This window comes from Cherax quadricarinatus, chromosome 6 (genome assembly GCF_038502225.1).
Source record: "Cherax quadricarinatus isolate ZL_2023a chromosome 6, ASM3850222v1, whole genome shotgun sequence".
Taxonomy (NCBI): Eukaryota; Metazoa; Arthropoda; class Malacostraca; order Decapoda; family Parastacidae; genus Cherax; species Cherax quadricarinatus.
The window spans coordinates 50,413,828-50,433,784 of record NC_091297.1 but is presented as its reverse complement, the minus strand read 5'-3'; the positions used below and the strand labels follow the sequence as shown (position 1 = coordinate 50,433,784).

The 19,957-nt window shown below is 39.0% G+C and overlaps 1 protein-coding gene across 1 annotated transcript in view; it reads left to right on the top strand.

Annotated features, from left to right (window-relative positions):
• Wdr33 (WD repeat domain 33) overlaps window positions 1-19,957 on the top strand; it is a 162,561-nt gene that overhangs the window by 61,645 nt on the left and 80,959 nt on the right. The window contains exon 7 of the mRNA XM_070079498.1: window positions 10,874-11,085. Within this exon, the coding sequence (XP_069935599.1) occupies window positions 10,874-11,085 (212 nt within the window). The remainder of the gene's footprint in view (window positions 1-10,873; window positions 11,086-19,957) is intronic.

The following is a 19,957-nucleotide window of genomic DNA, read 5'->3' as shown; positions in this document are numbered from 1 at the left end:
ATATTGTGGTTGACAGTATCGAAGGCCTTTTGCAGGTCTAAGGTTACCATACCTATGAGGTTACCCTTTGACATTTCAGTTCTCAGGTAATCCATCAGATTAATTAGGGAGGTGTCGGTTGAGTAAGATCTTCTAAAGCCCGATTGATAGCTATGGAGAATGTTGTTGTCATTAAGGTACTTAATTACTTGAGAGTACACTGCCCTCTCTAGAATTTTGGATATTATACTGAGTATACTAACAGGCCTATAGTTGCTTACATCAGACCTACTATTTTTTTTGAAGATAGGAGTAACTCTGACCTCCTTGAACCCATCCGGTTGAGTAAGATCTTCTAAAGCCCGATTGGTATTAGTGGTGATTGATAGATTTATTATGTGAGCAATAGGGATTGACAATTCAGAAGCACCATCTTTTAGGAACTTAGACGGGATGTTATCCGGGCCAGTGCTCTTAGTTGGGTTTAACCCTTTGAGGGTTTCGGCCGTACTAGTACAGCTTACGACCCAGGGTTTTTGACGTACTAGTACCCCTAAATTCTAGCGCCCTCAAATCTAGTGGGAGAAAGCTGGTAGGCCTTCATATGAAAGAATGGGTCTATGCGGCCAGTGTGCACAGTATAAAAAAAATCCTGCAGCACACAGTGCATAATGAGAAAAAAAACTTTGACCTTTTTTTTGGAATGAAACAGCAACTTTGCACTGTATTTTTGTATGGTATTTATTGTTGTATTCTAGTTTTCTTGGTCTCATTTTATAGAATGGGAGACATATTACAGAAATTGAGATGATTTTGACTGGTTTTACAGTGAAAAGTACCTTGAAATTGAGCTCAAAGTAGCAGAAATGTTCGATTTTTACCAAAGTTCAAAAGTAAACAAATCATGCCAAGCGTCCAATACACGTCAACTGGTGAGTCTAATATTCTTTTGCAAGTGTGCCAATATTATTTATACCATTTTTTACACTAATGCAGTGTCCGCATAACAGTAAATCTTCTATTTTTTGTGAGAATAAAAATTCAAAGTGGAAAGCAAAAGAATGTAAGAGGGGCCTTGAGACGTGTCTAATGAACAGAGGAAATGTCATATTAGTGTCAGGAATGTCTTTCTTGTTTATTCTGGACCCTATTCGGAAATTGGCATCTTTTGAAATTTGTGTGAAATTGGCAAAATTGCTAAATTCTGACCACTGTACTGGATAGTTGAAATTGGTAAATGGGTGGTTTCTTGCACTCATTCGATAGAAAAAATGTAGTTCTAGCGAAATATTCATGTTTTTTGTCGACTAGTACAGTGGAATTGGCCGAAAATGGGGCTCAAAGTGGGCAAAATCACCGATGTGTAAGCATCGTCGAGACCGCTAACTTCGTGAGAGCATAATTCCGTAAGTTTTCCATCAAATTTCATACTTTTGGTGTCATTATGATCGGGAAAAGATTCTCTATCTTTTCATTAGAAAAAAATATATTTTTTTTTAAATTTGGCCGACCCTGAGAACGAGTCTCCTAGAGGGCCTGTTGACCCTCAAAGGGTTAACCTGCTTAGTTCTTTTTGAATAAAGTCATGAGATACACTTACTAGTTGACAACTGTTTGGGGTTACCCCTTTATTGGTATAGTATGTTTGAAACTTATCAAAGTCTGTGTTAAAGGTATTTGATGCAGCTGGTAGTTTACTTACTAGTGTTGATGCAACAGATGTGTAGTAGAAATTAAAGCAATTTTCCACCTTAGATGTTTTGTGGCATACCTCGTTATCGATATTGAGTACTATGTTAGACCTATCTACTGTCTTATGGCTATACCCCAACTGTTTTAGTTGTTGCCAGAGCTTTCTGGAGTTATGCTTATACTCTTCAATTTTTGAGCAATAGTGCCTTGCCTTTGCTGCTTTTATAAGTCTCTGCACTCTGTTCCTCACCCTTTGGAATTCCTGTCTGTTTGCTGTAAATCTTTTTAACAGCTGGTCTCTGAATTTCATATTATCTAATATCTCAGTAGTCATCCAGGGTTCAGTTCTTCGTTTAATCCTAACCTCTTTAACTGGTGCAGTATTATCAAGGATGGTAGTGAACATTGTTTTGAATTTTTCCCAGGCATCATTTATGTCCGTGCAACTTGTTATCTCCTCTGTCCAGTCACAGTTGTGTAGCCTATTTACCAGTGTTTCTTACTGTAGTTTCTAGTTGACCTCATTTTTATTGTCCTTTGTAGGCCTATCCTATCCCTAGTGATTTTTCTAGTGCAGTAAATGATGAAATGATCACTAAGGCCTGTGTTAATGACGCCTGACTGACTAATGTTCTCAGCGCGGTTACAAAGTATGTGGTCAATTAGGATGGCTGAGAAATGTGTGATCCAGGTTGCTGTATTAATTAGTTGAGTGTAACTATTTAAGCCTAGAATTTGCTTATACCTTTTGCATAGCCCATTATTTTGCTGCTGAAAACAGATATTGAAGTCGCCCAGTATTATTGTGTCGCAGTTGTTTTCAGGTCCGGACAAGACTCTGGAAAAGTCTTCTAAAAACTGGTCCTGGGTAGGAGGGCGGTAACCAGTTCCTACTAAGATGGGTTTGGTCTTGGGAAGCAGCACTTCAAACCATAGAATCTCCAGTTTATTGTTATTTAAATCAGGTCTTGGGTTGTAAGCTAAGTCATTTCTAATATAGGTACATACTCCACCACCCTTTCTGTTCCGATGGTTATAACTGCCGCCCTAATTTTGTTAGCTAGAATCCTAATCTCTGCCAATTTAGGAAGAAGTGATCTTGCGTTGACATAAAGTGAAGGCCTGTTTTCATAAAACAATTATAATCATCAGTATATGGCAATGGGTCATTTGTATTAAAATTAGGTAAATCAATGTCATCACTGCTAAAGGGTAACTGTGCCAAAGTGCATTTGTTACACACAAAGTGAATTCTGGCACCATTACTATAATTGTACATACATCCATCATGCACCCACCCCTTACACATTTTACATAAGGCGCCTTTTCTGTTTTTCATGCGTACTTTAGTGCAGTGTATGCACCTGTTTGGTAGTGTTTGAGATAATAATGACCTATGTATGCATTACATATGGAGTTAAGGTTATCATTCCTAGCTACTAGACTGTCATTATCACCGTCATTTATCTGTCTGTTTTGCCTGTGCACAATAGTTTGAGGTCCTGGATTAATTTGGATATCACCACTTAAGAGCGCTACAATAAGAGCTGTGTGCCACTGTTTTTGTTTGGGTATGCGGTGTTGCCATACCTTGCGGCGATAGTTACATTTACTTTTCTGGTAGGATGGCAACTGTTGGGCTTTTGCTGTCCAGGGTGCTATTACTCCATTTGCCTTTTCCAGTCCCCATGATTGATTTCTTTCTTCATGGAATTGAAGGAGAAAGATAAATATAATTATGGCAGCCTGTACCCCCCCCCCTAATGCCTACCATTTTCACTCTTTGCTCTTTTACTCATATACAATAATATTTATTTCTCTTTTCCAGTCACCTAGTACATCCTAGTATCTGCTTTAGCAATCACCACTGAATTACTAGTAAATTTTCTTCTTCAAAACCCTCTTCACTGCTCACTTTTCCCTTAACTTCACAAACCCCTTTCAGTTAACCCCTTATTACACACTCCCCTTCCCGCCTCACTTCACAGCCCGGTTTCACCTATTAACTTGTAACTCCTTTCCATTCTGGTAGACCAGAAAGGTTTAATCAATGGTTTTATCCTTCCAAATCCCCTCATTTCCATTTATCGGGGGTTGTGTCATGTTGTTGACTCCTGACCTGGTATGCTGACTCAGCCATTTTTAAAACACTGAGGAAAGTAAACGCCACTTACAACCTGACTTTCCTTGAGTTTATAGATAAATTGGTTCTCTCAATGTACACTGGTCAGCTGAATATAGGTCAACTACTAAAACATTAACCTTGGCTGTTTAACTATTCACTTCTTTCCCACGACTGGCACTGAGGGATAACCGACATATAACCTTGGAGTTTTGTATTGCTGATTTGACGATGTCTCCTGTGTTTCCCTCTCGTTAGCACTGGTACAGGTGACATGATGGTGGTACAGATATGATGCTACTGTCAGTACAGATGAATGTCAGTAAAGATGAGAATTTCACTTTGCTAGTTGTACGTCTGGCAGTAGCTGGTGTTTGGATGCCGGTCAACCATGTTTAAATGCTCAATTCTTTCCCTCGTTTGGTACTGAGGGGGAAAAAGTCCTACAGACCTGTCATTTCCTTGGAGTTTTGTTGATCAGGTTTTCTGCCATGTTGTCTTCCCGTTGAACACTGGTGCAGTTGATATGGAGGTCAGTTGTTTCATTGTAGTGGAAAATGTCTCATGTCTGGTTCACGTCTGGCAGCAGGTCTGGTACTTGAATGCCGGTCCCTCTTTTGTCATATTTAGTCCATTTCGTTGTCGTCACCATCAGTTTTCATGTCACTATAGGTTCCTTGCATGTTGTTGCAGCAGTACTTGCAATTTGGCCATCACTGGAGTTTGGATAGGCTCAGGGGACGGCAAGATATAGGAGCAGCCTTGTTGCTGCTTGCTGCGGCTGCAGCAAGCAGATTGGACAAATATATGAGTGGGAGGGGCTGGGTTTGATTTGTGTCATTGGGTACGGGAGTAAATTCTTGGGTAGCTTTGGGTAGAGGTCATTTTGATAAGGACCTGCTTTGTATGGGCCAGTAGGCCTTCTGCAGTGTTCCTCCTTTCTTATGTTCTCATGTAACACCATTTTTAGAAGAAATGACGCTCTGAGTGAAGGCAGTGGAAATAAGTCACAAGGACTTTTTTTTGGGTTATCCTGGGTACTTTGCACATATGCTGCTATGTATGATAATCTATGTAACTATATTTGTGTATACCTGAATAAACTTACTTACTTATATTATGAAAGGAATAATTTTCTACAGTTATCCATCGTAGATGGATTAATGAAAATATGTATATTAACGTAATATACACCATTTAATGAGGCTCGGTGATTATTATTATTATTAAAATCATCATCATCATCATTACTAATAATGGTGTCTCGAGACTTAAGACACTCTTACTGATTTTAATGTGTACCTGCATGCCAGCACAGTGGGTAAGTTTATTTAGGTACAGGTGTACATAAGTATAATTATCAGAGTATATATATTAAATATGAAATAACTTTTAAAAACACTTGAAATTTTGGAGTTTCCAGACATACTGGAGAGAATTAGTGCTTACGGATCTCACATAGAATGTAAGCAAACCGAGTGGGACACGGTGACCATATTAGAAAGTCAGGTGGGGGAGCCGTACAGAGAGTTTTGGTCATAATTGGAAATGACTGTATTAGCAGAATGCCGTAATCCAAAACGCCATAAAGCAGGGCCCTACTGGAAATAAGTTACTTTGTCTGATTTTTTTGGGGTTATCCTCGGTTCTCTATACATATGCTGCTGTGTATGATGGTCTATGTAATTGTATTTGCTTATACCTGAATAAACTTACTTATTTACTTACTTCTATTCTGTCAACTGAGTACAAGAAACCACCCATTCACCTATTTCAATTACTCAGTAAAGTGGTCAGAAATTGGCACTTTGGCCAATTTCACTCAAATTTTGACAGATGACAATTTCAAAATAGGGTTCAGAATAAACAATGCAGACATTCCTGGCACTAAAATAACATTTTCTCTGTTTATTAGTCACGGCTCCAGGCCCCTCTTATATTACTCTTGCTTACCATTTGGAATTTTTATTAACACAAAAAATAGAAGATTTACTGTTATGCAGACTACTGCATTATTGTAATAATTGTATAAATGTCAACCCATTCTTGACTGTGTATTGGAATTTGGACCAGCAGGTGCATGCATATTAGTCAGTGATGTCATTTGTTTACTCTTGAACATCGCTAAAGAATGGAACATATCTGCTACTTTGAGCTCAATTTCAAGGTACTTTTCGTCATGAAAGCAATCAAAATTATATCTATTTCTGTAATATATCTTCCATTCTATCAAATGAGACCAAAAAAAATGAGAATACAACCATAAAAACCATGCAAAAATATACCGCTACGGGGCCGTTAATGGCTGAGAAGTGAATTCTGTTATTTATGGTCTGGTTTCTTTCACTTTTGGTGTATGTTAAGAAGTATCTTTCCATCATATATTGCCCAAGTTTCAATAAGATAGCCCAAAAACAACTGGGAGAAAATAATAATAAGAGAGAAGTGTAGAGGAGAGAGAGAGATTCTGGGAAATGTTGAGTGAATGCGTGGGGAGTTTTGAATCAAGTGTGAGAGTAATGGTGGTTGGGGATTTCAATGCTAAAGTGGGTAAAAATGTTATGGAGGGAGTAGTAGGTAAATTTGGGGTGCCAGGGGTAAATGTAAATGGGGAGCCTTTAATTGAGCTATGTGTAGAAAGAAATTTGGTAATAAGTAACACATATTTTATGAAAAAGAGGATAAATAAATATACAAGGTATGATGTAGCACGTAATGAAAGTAGTTTGTTAGATTATGTATTGGTGGATAAAAGGTTGATGGGTAGGCTCCAGGATGTACATGTTTATAGAGGGGCAACTGATATATCGGATCATTATTTAGTTGTAGCTACAGTTAGAGTAAGAGGTAGATGGGAAAAGAGGAAGGTGGCAACAACAAGTAAGAGGGAGGTGAAAGTGTATAAACTAAGGGAGGAGGAAGTTCGGGCGAGATATAAGCGACTGTTGGCAGAAAGGTGGGCTAGTGCAAAGATGAGTAGTGGGGGGGTTGAAGAGGGTTGGAATAGTTTTAAAAATGCAGTATTGGAATGTGGGGCAGAAGTTTGTGGTTATAGGAGGGTGGGGGCAGGAGGAAAGAGGAGTGATTGGTGGAATGATGAAGTAAAGGGTGTGATAAAAGAGAAAAAGGTAGCTTATGAGAGGTTTTTACAAAGCAGAAGTGTTATAAGAAGAGCAGAGTATATGGAGAGTAAAAGAAAGGTGAAGAGAGTGGTGAGAGAGTGCAAAAGGAGAGCAGATGAAAGAGTGGGAGAGGCACTGTCAAGAAATTTTAATGAAAATAAGAAAAAATTTTGGAGTGAGTTAAACAAGTTAAGAAAGCCTAGGGAAAGTATGGATTTGTCAGTTAAAAACAGAGTAGGGGAGTTAGTAGATGGGGAGAGGGAGGTATTAGGTAGATGGCGAGAATATTTTGAGGAACTTTTAAATGTTAAGGAAGAAAGGGAGGCGGTAATTTCATGCACTGGCCAGGGAGGTATACCATCTTTTAGGAGTGAAGAAGAGCAGAATGTAAGTGTGGTGGAGGTACGTGAGGCATTACGTAGAATGAAAGGGGGTAAAGCAGCTGGAACTGATGGGATCAGGACAGAAATGTTAAAAGCAGGGGGGGATATAGTGTTGGAGTGGTTGGTACTTTTGTTTAATAAATGTATGAAAGAGGGGAAGGTACCTAGGGATTGGCGGAGAGCATGTATAGTCCCTTTATATAAAGGGAAAGGGGACAAAAGAGATTGTAAAAATTATAGAGGAATAAGTTTACTGAGTATACCAGGAAAAGTATACGGTAGGGTTATAATTGAAAGAATTAGAGGTAAGACAGAATGTAGAATTGCGGACGAGCAAGGAGGCTTCAGAGTGGGTAGGGGATGTGTAGATCAAGTGTTTACATTGAAGCATATATGTGAACAGTATTTAGATAAAGGTAGGGAAGTTTTTATTGCATTTATGGATTTAGAAAAGGCATATGATAGAGTGGATAGAGGAGCAATGTGGCAGATGTTGCAAGTATATGGAATAGGTGGTAAGTTACTAAATGCTGTAAAGAGCTTTTATGAGGATAGTGAGGCTCAGGTTAGAGTGTGTAGAAGAGAGGGAGAATACTTCCCGGTAAAAGTAGGTCTTAGACAGGGATGTGTAATGTCACCATGGTTGTTTAATATATTTATAGATGGGGTTGTAAAAGAAGTAAATGCTAGGGTGTTCGGGAGAGGGGTGGGATTAAATTATGGGGAATCAAATTCAAAATGGGAATTGACACAGTTACTTTTTGCTGATGATACTGTGCTTATGGGAGATTCTAAAGAAAAATTGCAAAGGTTAGTGGATGAGTTTGAGAATGTGTGTAAAGGTAGAAAGTTGAAAGTGAACATAGAAAAGAGTAAGGTGATGAGGGTTTCAAATGATTTAGATAAAGAAAAATTGGATATCAAATTGGGGAGGAGGAGTATGGAAGAAGTGAATGTTTTCAGATACTTAGGAGTTGACGTGTCGGCGGATGGATTTATGAAGGATGAGGTTAATCATAGAATTGATGAGGGAAAAAAGGTGAGTGGTGCGTTGAGGTATATGTGGAGTCAAAAAACGTTATCTATGGAGGCAAAGAAGGGAATGTATGAAAGTATAGTAGTACCAACACTCTTATATGGATGTGAAGCTTGGGTGGTAAATGCAGCAGCGAGGAGACGGTTGGAGGCAGTGGAGATGTCCTGTCTAAGGGCAATGTGTGGTGTAAATATTATGCAGAAAATTCAGAGTGTGGAAATTAGGAGAAGGTGTGGAGTTAATAAAAGCATTAGTCAGAGGGCAGAAGAAGGGTTGTTGAGGTGGTTTGGTCATTTAGAGAGAATGGATCAAAGTAGAATGACATGGAAAGCATATAAATCTATAGGGGAAGGAAAGAGGGGTAGGGGTCGTCCTCGAAAGGGTTGGAAAGAGGGGGTAAAGGAGGTTTTGTGGGTGAGGGGCTTGGACTTCCAGCAAGCGTGCATGAGCGTGTTAGATAGGAGTGAATGGAGACGAATGATACTTGGGACCTGACGATCTGTTGGAGTGTGAGCAGGGTAATATTTAGTGAAGGGATTCAGGGAAACCGGTTATTTTCATATAGTCGGACTTGAGTCCTGGAAATGGGAAGTACAATGCCTGCACTTTAAAGGAGGGGTTTGGGATATTGGCAGTTTGGAGGGATATGTTGTGTATCTCTATACGTATATGCTTCTAAGCTGTTGTATTCTGAGCACCTCTGCAAAAGCAGTGATAATGTGTGAGTGTGGTGAAAGTGTTGAATGATGATGAAAGTATTTTCTTTTTGGGGATTTTCTTTCTTTTTTTTGGGTCACCCTGCCTCGGTGGGAGACGACCGACTTGTTAAAAAAAAAAAAAAAAAAAATAATAATAATAATATCTTTATTTACTACAAGTACATGTACATTGTATACAGGCCTAGCTGACATCAGTAACATGCTACTATATTAGAAAGCCCCTTGTTAGGTCAGTGTCCCAGGATAAGACCCACACCAGTCCACTAAAACCCAGGTACCCATTTACTGATGGGTGAACGTAGACAACAGGTGTAAAGAAACACGCCCAGTGTTTCTACCCTGGCTGGGAATCGAATATTTACCAAAAATCATTGATAGCTAGCCCAAGCTAGGTACTAGAAATAAGCCACTTTGACTTTTTTGGGGTTATCCTAGGTTCTCTACACACATGTTGCTATGTGTGATAATCATTGTAGAGAAAACAGCTTTTTTATTTCAGTTTTATGGTGCAGTATGAGTGTATTTCACAGTTAGCCCTGTGCTATACTCTGTTTTCTCTAATTTAAGTGCCCAAGACAGGGATAGGAGAATGGTACTTGTATCCCATATCCCCTTCATCCATCAAACTGCTCGGTGTTATGCCAAATATTATTTATTCTGGAGTATTTAACATATTTTTGTTATTTATATTGTCTATTATGTCATATTAGATTAATTGTGATAGGAAATAAGTTATAGTGTTGATATTAGCATAATAATAAAGCATATTCCCCAGGATCATGAGACTGAGCTCATGGCAACCGACAATGGCTTCAGAGCCACCTTATCTTTCATGGACAATGTACTGTGTAGGTGCTTTACACAACGAGAAGCATTTCTTTTATTCGTTGGAACCATGGCTAGGGCTAAAAGTAAGCAGGTTATAACAATAAATGGAGAAAAAGAAATTGGAATGACTTATGTAGCAAGTAGTGCCAGCAGGTTGGTGTGGCGACCCTGGAAATTTGAAATTATGCTAGCCAAAATTAGTGCTGAATAACTGATGGAACTGGATGTCTGATTGCTGGATTTGTGATGGTGGACCTGTACTGTATAAACATTTAAAAATATACCAGAAATGTTATAAATGGTGCAAAGGTGAGATTAAAACAATATCAAAGATGGTTGACACAAACCCACTACCATTATAGTATGCTCCTCACTTGGCGACAAATTTGCTTACCAATGTGGTCTTAGGAATGGAACTTCATCGTTAAGTGAGGAGAGGCTGTAATGATTTTAGAATTCACTCACTATGCCTGCTAAAAAAATTACCTTGCCTTACAGTACCAAGAAAATAAAATATAAAATGTCTTCACTTATTCTCCATGGGGAAGTGGAACAGAATTTTTCCTCCGTAAGCCATGCATGTTGTAAGAGGCGACTGGCATGCTGGGAGCATAGGGCTAGTATCCTCTTCTCTTGTATACATTACTAAAGTCAAAAAGAGAAACTTTTGTTTTTCTTTTTGGGCCACCCTGCTTCTGCAGGATACAGCCAGTTTGTTGAAAGAAAAAGTCTTCACTTATGAGACGAAATATGGATTTCACAAGTTAGTGTTTACTTTAGTGATTTCTTCGGAATGGGGAGCCAGGTGTGCTGTCATGATGACCAAAATGAAGCCATAAACACTATAGCTGCATTTAGTTATTTTACAGCAAATATTTACATACATTTTCCTTAATCCTTGTCTTCCTAAACTTTCTTCCATTATTTCTAAGTGAGGTTTTCCCTGTCCCATGAAAGTGAGAAATGATGATAAGATGCCTTTTTGTCATCAGGAATGATAAGGAAATTGGAGCCATTGAAGCTGCCCATGATGGCATCATTTGGGATCTGGCATGGCACCCACTTGGCCACATTCTCTGCTCAGGCTCCAATGATCACACTTCAAAATTCTGGACAAGAAATCGGCCTGGTGACAAAATGAGAGACAAGTACAACCTGAACACGTTGCCTGCTGGAGTACTTGCTGATGACTCTATGGATATTGGTAGGCATACAGTTTAGTTTTAATTTCTGTTTGCATAGTCCATAATGTCACAAAACTGTGGACTTTGCTTCTCATCATGCTTTTAGTGTTGGACTTCTTTCACATCATTATCATCCCATTTTCCCCATCTAGTGGGGCACTTCTTTTTATGATAAACTTCTATATTTATTGTGTTGATCACTCTCTGATTATTGCACTATAAACTCTTTCCTCTGGTTGGGATTATTCTATTTTAAATTTAACAACTATAACATAAGCACTAATGCATTATGGCACAGTAAAGTATAATTTTTGCCTCTACTCGTCAACGTAAGTATTTAATACTCTTAGTAGGATATTTCAAGTGGTACATGTATATTTTTCTCATCCTTCTTTTTAATAAATAACAAAAAGGCACAATACCATGACTGGAAATGAATGGTATAAAATATTGACACAGTGGAAAAAATAAACACATAAGCAGTATAATGTGATCCTTTATTGACAATGTTTTGCCCACACAGTGGGCTTTATCAAGTCACAAACAGATCTACCTGAGTGAAAGGTATGTGAGTATTTATAGGATGGAGTCAAGTGGAGAATGCTGGGTAGGTTGGATCTGATAAGTACCTGCATGGGACTGGCGGTTGTGTATGTAGTTTGTGGGATAACAGTGAAGAAGTTTCTTGGCAAGGGGTTCATCTATGTTATAGAAGCCATTCTTTTGGTTGAAGTTGTTGGATATACAGATAAGTGATTATTCCAGGATTCTGCAGTATTGAGTGTTTTCTTCTCAGGCAATAAGTCTTGCATTTGTGTAGTTGATTAAATGGTTGTGTGAATTTTGATGTTGAACACAGGCATTCCTTAAATTGTCCGATCTGCCTGCGTACTGGTGTTCTGAAATACATGTTTGGAGGTCTCTGGATGTTTTGCCCATGTATAATTTGCTGCAGTCATTACAGGAGATTATGTATACCCCTGCAGAGCATTGAAGCTTGTCCTGTCTATTACTGGTAATGTCCTTGATGGTGGTGGATGTGGATGTAGATACTTGAAATGAGGTATTGTATGCAGATACTTGGAATGAGGCCCATATTAGGCAGGTCCTTTACAATCCTTCCCAATAACAAAATATTTCCCCAACCCAGTTTTCAGTGCTACCCATGAAATAAGTTTTGATGATTCTATTTACTCATTATGCAAGTCTCACTCAGATCGAACCCCTCTCACTCATGTATTTATCTTACCTAAATTTGGAACTACCCAATGTTTTAGCTTCAATAACTCTACTAGGCAGACTGTTCCGCTCATCAACTGCCCTATTTCCAAACCAATACTTTCCTCGAAGCTATAAACTAGGTTACTCGAAGCTATAAACTAGGTGAAGTAGAGCTTGATCATACAGAATGTGAAAAAGACTTGGGAGTCATGGTAAGCAGAAATCTAAAGCCAAGACAGCAGTGCCTAAGTGTGCACAACAAGGCTAACAGATTACTTAGATTTATCTCAAGAAGTATAAGTAACAGAGGTCCAAAAGTTATTTTACAGCTCCATACATCACTGGTGAGGTCTCATTTAGATTATGCCGCTCAGTTTTGGTCTCCTTACTATGGGATGGATACAGACTCATTGGAGAACATTCAGACAAGAATGACTAAAATGATTTACTGTGTAAGGAGTCTCCTGTATGAAGGTAGACTTAAAGCCTTAAATCTCCACTCTCTGGAGAGACATAGAATGAATGGAGATATCATTCAATTCAATTCAAGTTTATTCTCTATAATGGTTACAATGTGGAGTTTACAGGTTTTGGGTATTTTGTGGTTTACATATTATAAAATACTAATTACAGAGGGGGCCACTAGGACACCTAGCATGGCTAGACATTTCGAGCAGACTTAGATTAATTCTTAACATTAAATCCTTACGGATTATAGTATTAAGGCTAAGTGACTACATCATAATTTGTGAGTTTAGCAATGTTAATGCTTTTGTTTTGGCACAATTCAAGGTGTCTATATTTGAGTATCATAGGCAAACTTATGACTAGTTAGGATTTATTATTTTAAGATTAAGATTAGTATTTCTGGGTTTATAGTCAGTGGGTGTGTGAGTGTAATTTTGAACCACCAGGTGGTTATCATGTAGTTAGTTGTCGGGGTGTATCAGGGAGATAAGATGTTTTCTAACTGTAGTTTTGAAAGTGATGAATGTGTCTGCAGTTCTAGGCATAAACAAAGGAGATGTTAATAAAGTACTGAGGGTGTCGAACCAGGTAAGTACCAGGAATAATGGATTCAGGTTGGATAAATTTAAGATTTAGAAAGAGCGTAGGTAAGTACTGGTTTCCTAACAGAGTTGTGCATGCATGGAATAATCTTCCCAGTTGGGTGATCAAGGCTAGGACTTTGGGCAGCTTTAAAGAGAGATTGGACAAATATATGAGTGGGAGGGGCTGGGTTTGGTTTGTGTCATTGGGTATGGGAGTAAATTCTTGGGTAGCTTTGGGTAGAGGTCATTTTGATAAGGACCTGCCTTGTATGGGCCAGTAGGCCTTCTGCAGTGTTCCTCCTTTCTTATGTTCTTATGTAAAAGATGTTGGAAACATGTTTGGCAATGGAGTTGGTCGGGAGGACTATGTATCCCCTCTTGGCAGTGTCTTCTCTGGGTGTGTTCAAGATGTTATATGCCCAGCATCTGCAGTTTCTAATGAAGTGACGAGGAAAGTGAAGTTTAGAAAATACTTGTTCAATTAGAGAGCACTCTTCCTCAAGGAACTCATTGCTGCAGATTGTGAGTGCATGCATGAAAAAGCCTATAATTACACCACGTTTAGTTTTGGCGTTGTGGTGAGAGTAGAAGTGAAGAACGTGTTGGTTGGTAGGTTTTCGATAGACTTGTGGGAGCACCAGTTCAGTTGAGTGCCAGCTAGAGCAAAGAGCATGGCAAACACCAGGGATTCATTGATTTCATGTCTTATTAACCCATTAACTCTCCAAATGTAGCTCTACATTCTCTTGCCCAATGTTCTGAATATTATGAAAAAATTATTTTTTTTTTTAAATAAAGAGAAATTTTTTTTACATAAAGTAATGTAGAAAAAGAAAGTTTTAGGGTCTGTACTTACGGAGATATAAAGCCGCAAAGTCGGTGCATGTTGCTCACCTGACGGTAACATGAAGCGCTGTCACTTGCAGAAGTGTTGCCGATATGCTGTTTTTCTCATTTTTTTTTTAATTTATATAATTTTTATGTTCTGATAATTGCAATTTATAGTAGTTATTTTGATTTTCTAGTCAATCTTTGTTCTGACACTAATATTAGCTACTGAAATAGTACTCAAATAGGCACAAACACAGTGACAGGTGAACATTTTCACCTACCTTAGTCACATACTATTGTCTAAAAATGTATACATAGTATTTATAGGTCCCAGCAATGCTTTGGACATGCGGGAGTAAGACGAGTGTCACTCCACTGCTGACGGTGCAGCAGTGGAGTGACATTTGATTATCGTGCACTACCTTGGCTTTATTTGTTTTCACTGTTACACATAAACATGTCTATCTGTCACTGTGTCTGTGTCTTCCTGTCTATCTGTCTGTCTAGCTCTGTCTCTGTTTATCTCTGTCTCCTCTTTTTTTTCTACCTGTCTTCCTCTCTCTGTCTCGGAGAGTAGCTCAAGAATCAACAGGTATTACTCAACGATGCAGATTCATCACATCTGATTCCTGAACAAGTGAAAATGCTTATTATGCCATATATATACAAGCACAGTATAGCACTTTGTCTGGATTTTTGGGGGATATCCTAGGTAAGCTACACTATGAATAATAACTGTATTCAAATCAAATCAAATCAAAGTTTATTCTCAATAAGGTTTACAATGTGGGGTTTACAGATTTTGGTTATTGTGTGGTTTACATGTAGTAAAATACTAATTACAGAGGGGGCCACTAGAACACCTAGCATGGCTAGGCATTTCGGGCAAACTTAGATTAATTCTTAACCCTAAATTATAACAAATTGTGGAGTAAGTTGACTAAATAACAAGTGACAAATACTAGTTTGTGAGTTTAGCAATGTGAATGCTTTTGTTTTGGCACAATACATAGTTTCTATATTGGAGTATCACAGGCAAACTTATGACTAGTTAGGAATCATTATTTTAAGATTAGGATACGTATTTCTGTGCTTATAGTCAAATGGGTGAGTGAGTGTAAATGTGGACCACCAGGTGGTTTTTATGTAGTTAGTTGATGGGGTGTATCAGGGAGATAAGATGTTTTCTAACAGTAGTTTTGAAGGTGATGAATGTGTCTGCAGTTCTAGAGTTTTCAGGTAGGGTGTTTCAGATTTTAGGGCCTTTGACATACATTGAATTTTTGTAAAGGTTTAGTCGGACACGGGGAATGTCATAGAGATGTTTGTGTCTGGTGTTATGCCTGTGGGTCCTGTCACAACTATCAAGAAAGCATTTTAGGTCAAGGTTAATATTGAAATTTAAGGTCCTGTATATGTAGATTGCACAGTAGTAAGTGTGGATGTTCTGAACAGGGAGTAAGTTTAGATCTATGAAGAGCGGAGGGGGGGGGGGTGTTGCGAGGGATGGGATTTAGTGATTATTCTTATTGCAGTTTTTTGTTGAGTTATTATTGGCTTTAGGTGTATTGCTGCAGTTGATCTCCAAGTACAAATAGCATAGGTGAGGTATGGATAAATGAGTGAATGGTATAGTGTGAGAAGAGCATTTTGCGGCACGTAATATCGTATCTTGGAGAGGGTCCCAACTGTTTTGGATACTTTTTTTGATATGTGTTGGATATGGGTGCTGAAATTCAGGTTGTTGTTGTTGAGGTATAGGCCTAGGAATTTGTCCTCATTATGTCTGGCAATTAGAGTGCTGTCGATCTTAATGTTAAGTTGCGCAGCACCTGCTCTGCTACCAAACATAATGTAGTAGGTTTTGTCAGTGTTAAGTTTAAGTTTATTGGCTGTCATCCTAGTTGATATTTTGAGCAGCTCCTCATTAGCAATGGTGTTGAGGGTGGCAAGATTAGGGTGAGAGATGACAAAAGTCGTGTCGTCAGCAAAGAGAATGGGTTTCAGGTGTTGGGATACGTTTGGAAGATCATTGATGTAAATGAGGAAGAGCAGGGGTCCAAGGACACTTCCCTGCGGAACTCCAGTATCAAGTGGCCGTGTTGATGATGCTGTGTCTTTAATGGTGACATACTGATACCTATTAGTAAGGTAGGATTTGAAATATGCAAGCGGATGGCCTCTTATATTATAATGGTCAAGTTTGTGGGGTAGGATGCCATGGTCTACTGTGTCAAAAGCTTTTCTTAGGTCAATAAAAATTCCTAGCGGATATTCCTTATTTTCCAATGCTGTGTAAAGCAGATCTAGCATTTATACAATTGCATCATTAGTGATTTTATTTTTCCTGAATCCAAATTGGCAGGGGTTGAGTATGTTTTGTGCCATTATAAATGAATACAGTCTCCTGTGCATGAGTTTCTCGAAGATTTTGGATAGCAATGGTAAGTTTGATATTGGCCTGTAGTTGTTTACATCTGTAGGGTCACCACCTTTATGTATTGGTGTAACCCTTGCTGTCTTGAGTAGTTTCGGGAAGGTGCTAGTTTCTAGTGACTTGTTAAAAAGTAATGAAATAAAATGCGAAAGGACATGGGCTGCTCGCTTGTACAATAATGGTGGGACATGAGACAGGTTCCCTGAGTGTTTTTTAAGTGACTTTATAATCTCAGTGACTTCGGTGGGCTCAGTTGGAACAAGATAGAAGGAATTTGGGAAATTCCCATCTAGATAGTCCCCGGCATGGGCGTTGGTACGTGGGATTTTACTGGCAAGATTAGATCCTATGGTTGAGAAGAAGTCGTTTATCTTGTTAGCTGTTTCAGTGGGATGCAGTGGTGTTTCATTAGGTTTAGTTAGGACAATATTCTTGTTTTTTTTTCAGTTTGTGGATGCCCAGAATCTGAGAGAGTGTTTTCCAGGTCTTTTTTATGTCTCCTCTTGTGTCAGTGAATCTGCTGGAGTAGTACAGTTGTTTGGCTTTCTTTATTACTTTGGTGAGAACTGATGAATAGTGTTTAAGAATATCTTTGTGTATTAAGCCCTGTCTATATTGCTTTTCATATTGGTGTTTCTTATCAATGGATTTCAGAATGCTGCTGGTTAGCCATGGGCAACCGAGCCATTTATTCGTGATCTGTTTCGTTTTTATAGGACAATGTTTGTTGTATAGTCTAAGTAATTTGTTAAGAAAAATGTCTGTCCAATCGTCAATACCGTTGGCCTTAGAGAATTCTGTAGGCCAGTCAACAGTCTCTAGGTCTGCTGTGAACTTCCTTATTGAGACCTCGTCATGGAGTCTAAATGAAACTTTGTTGTAATCCAGTGGTGGTTTACTAATGTTTGTTAAGAGGAAGATTGGGTAGTGGTCAGTAGTGCTGTCTGTGATTATCCCTGATTTAAGGGAGGCTAGTATATTGGTCCATATGTGGTCTATCATGGTTGCACTTGTCTCAGTGAGCCTGGTTGGTTTAGTTATTGTTGGTATGAGAAGTGTGTTGTTCATATTGTTGATGAAATCAGTTACAGGCTGATCATCTAGTAGGCCAAGGTTGATATTGAAGTCTCCAGCTAAGAAAAGGTGGTGCTTGTTCATTTGTCTGTTAGTTATTAGTGCCTTTAATTTTTCACTGAAATTTGGGATGTTTGTGTGGGGTATCAGGTAAATGGCATCGATTGTTATAGGCGTCTTAAGGTTTTTTACAGTAAAATTAGCAAAAATGTATTCCCCATATTCATCACTAAAGCAAGTAGTGCTAATACAAGATAGTTGGTTAGAGTAATAGATTGCAATACCTATGCCTGTGAGACAGAGATAGACAGAGACAAGGATAGACAGAGACAGAGATAGACAGAGACAAGGATAGACAGAGACAGGGATTGAGAGAGACAAGGATAGACAGAGACAGGGATTGAGAGAGACATGGATAGACAGAGACAGGGATTGAGAGAGACATGGATAGACATGGATACACGGACAGAGATAGAGACGGCCAAATTCAATCAGCCAACCCGTCAACCAGCCATCCACCCACCTAGCCATCCACCCACCCAGCCAGACACTCACCCAGCCAGCGGCCTGCCAAACATGTATTACACATGTTCCCGAATTGTTTCTCTTTACTTAGGGCATAGGTTATTGGACATTCTGATAGGATGACACCACCAGTGGTATTAAAAAACGAAAGGATGCTGCAAAATGTTGGATATTGGTTATTATCAAGGTTTTTTATATTTCCTCAACCACATGTGGCTACATCCATCTCAAAGCCACTAAACTCAGGGTCAGCATCTGGTGTTTGCCATGCTGTTTGCTCTTGCTGGTGCTCAATTGAACTGGTGCTTCCATAAGGTACTAAGTGGACCCAAATTTTTTTTAATACTGCACTGACCAGGCATCTCAAGCCAATAGTACCAAATTTGGAGGCACGAAACATAAAACGTAGATCATTGTTAATGAAGAGCTCGTAAAAACATCAGCCTGGATGACTGCTAATAAACTTACACTTAATACAGTTGTCCCCTGACCTATGATATTAATCCGTTCCTGAGAGCCCATTGTAAGACGAAATGATCGTAGGTTGAATTAATTTTCCCCATAAGAAATAAGGAAAATCAAATTAATCCGTGCAAGATACCCAAAAGTATGAAGAAAAAAATGTTACCACATGAAATATGCATTTTCCTACACACAAAAAGAAGGCTACATACACATTAGTAGAGAAGTACATGCACAATATATATTGTGCATGTACTACTCTACTAAATAAAGAATAAATGACACTTACCTTTATTGAAGATGCAGCAATGACTGATGAGACACTGTGTCCTGGGAGTGCCTTTTCCTCCTGAGCAATGTAGGTCCTGTTTGGCATTTTCTTCCAGAACAGGCCTTATCACACTGTGTATGCCACTGCAATTCTTAAATCTCTCAAACCAACCTTTGCTGGCCTTAAATTCACCAATATGAGCACTAGTTCCAGGCATTTTTTCCTGTTCACCTGGGTGTTAGTCGACTGGTGTGGGTCACATCCTGGGAGACAAGATTAAAAACCCCAGTGGAAATAAGTTAGACAGTCCTCGATGACACACTGACTTTTTTGGGTTATCCTGGGTGGCTAACCCTCTGGGGTTAATTGTTTCTAGGTATTCTCGATAAGCCACACCAACAATGGTGCTACAGCAGCAGCAGCAGCTGACGATGCTACAGCAGCAGCTGATGGTGCTAGAGCAGCAGCAGCAGCTGACCGTGGTACGATAGTATTTCGATAATATTTCTCACCCTTTTTACCACAGGGTTGACACTAGAAGCTTTCTTTGGCCTCATGGTGGCTTATTTAGCAGTTAGAAGCACTAAAAACACTGGAATAATACAAAATATCCCTGCCTCGGTGGGAGATGGCTGACTTGTTGAAAAAAAAAAAAATCCGGCTTGTAGACATTGGCACACTAACTGAAGGTAGGCCAGCTGAGGCACGCTCAGGCGGACAGACGTGTGGACGCATACCGGACGAATGCTGTAGGTTGAGTTTTTCAGTGTATGTCGGGGTCAAATTTTTATGGTGAAAAGCATCGTAGGTTGGTTTTAACGTAGGTTGGGGACATCGTATGTCGGGGGTCCACTGTACTGACAAAACCTTCTATATTATGTTTGGGAACAGAACAGGTGCTGCACAGCTGAACATTATGGTTGACAGCACTCTTATTATAAACATAATGAGGGCAAATTCCTGGGCCTGCGCCTTGACAGCAACCTGAAATTCAACACACATATCCAACACATAAAAAA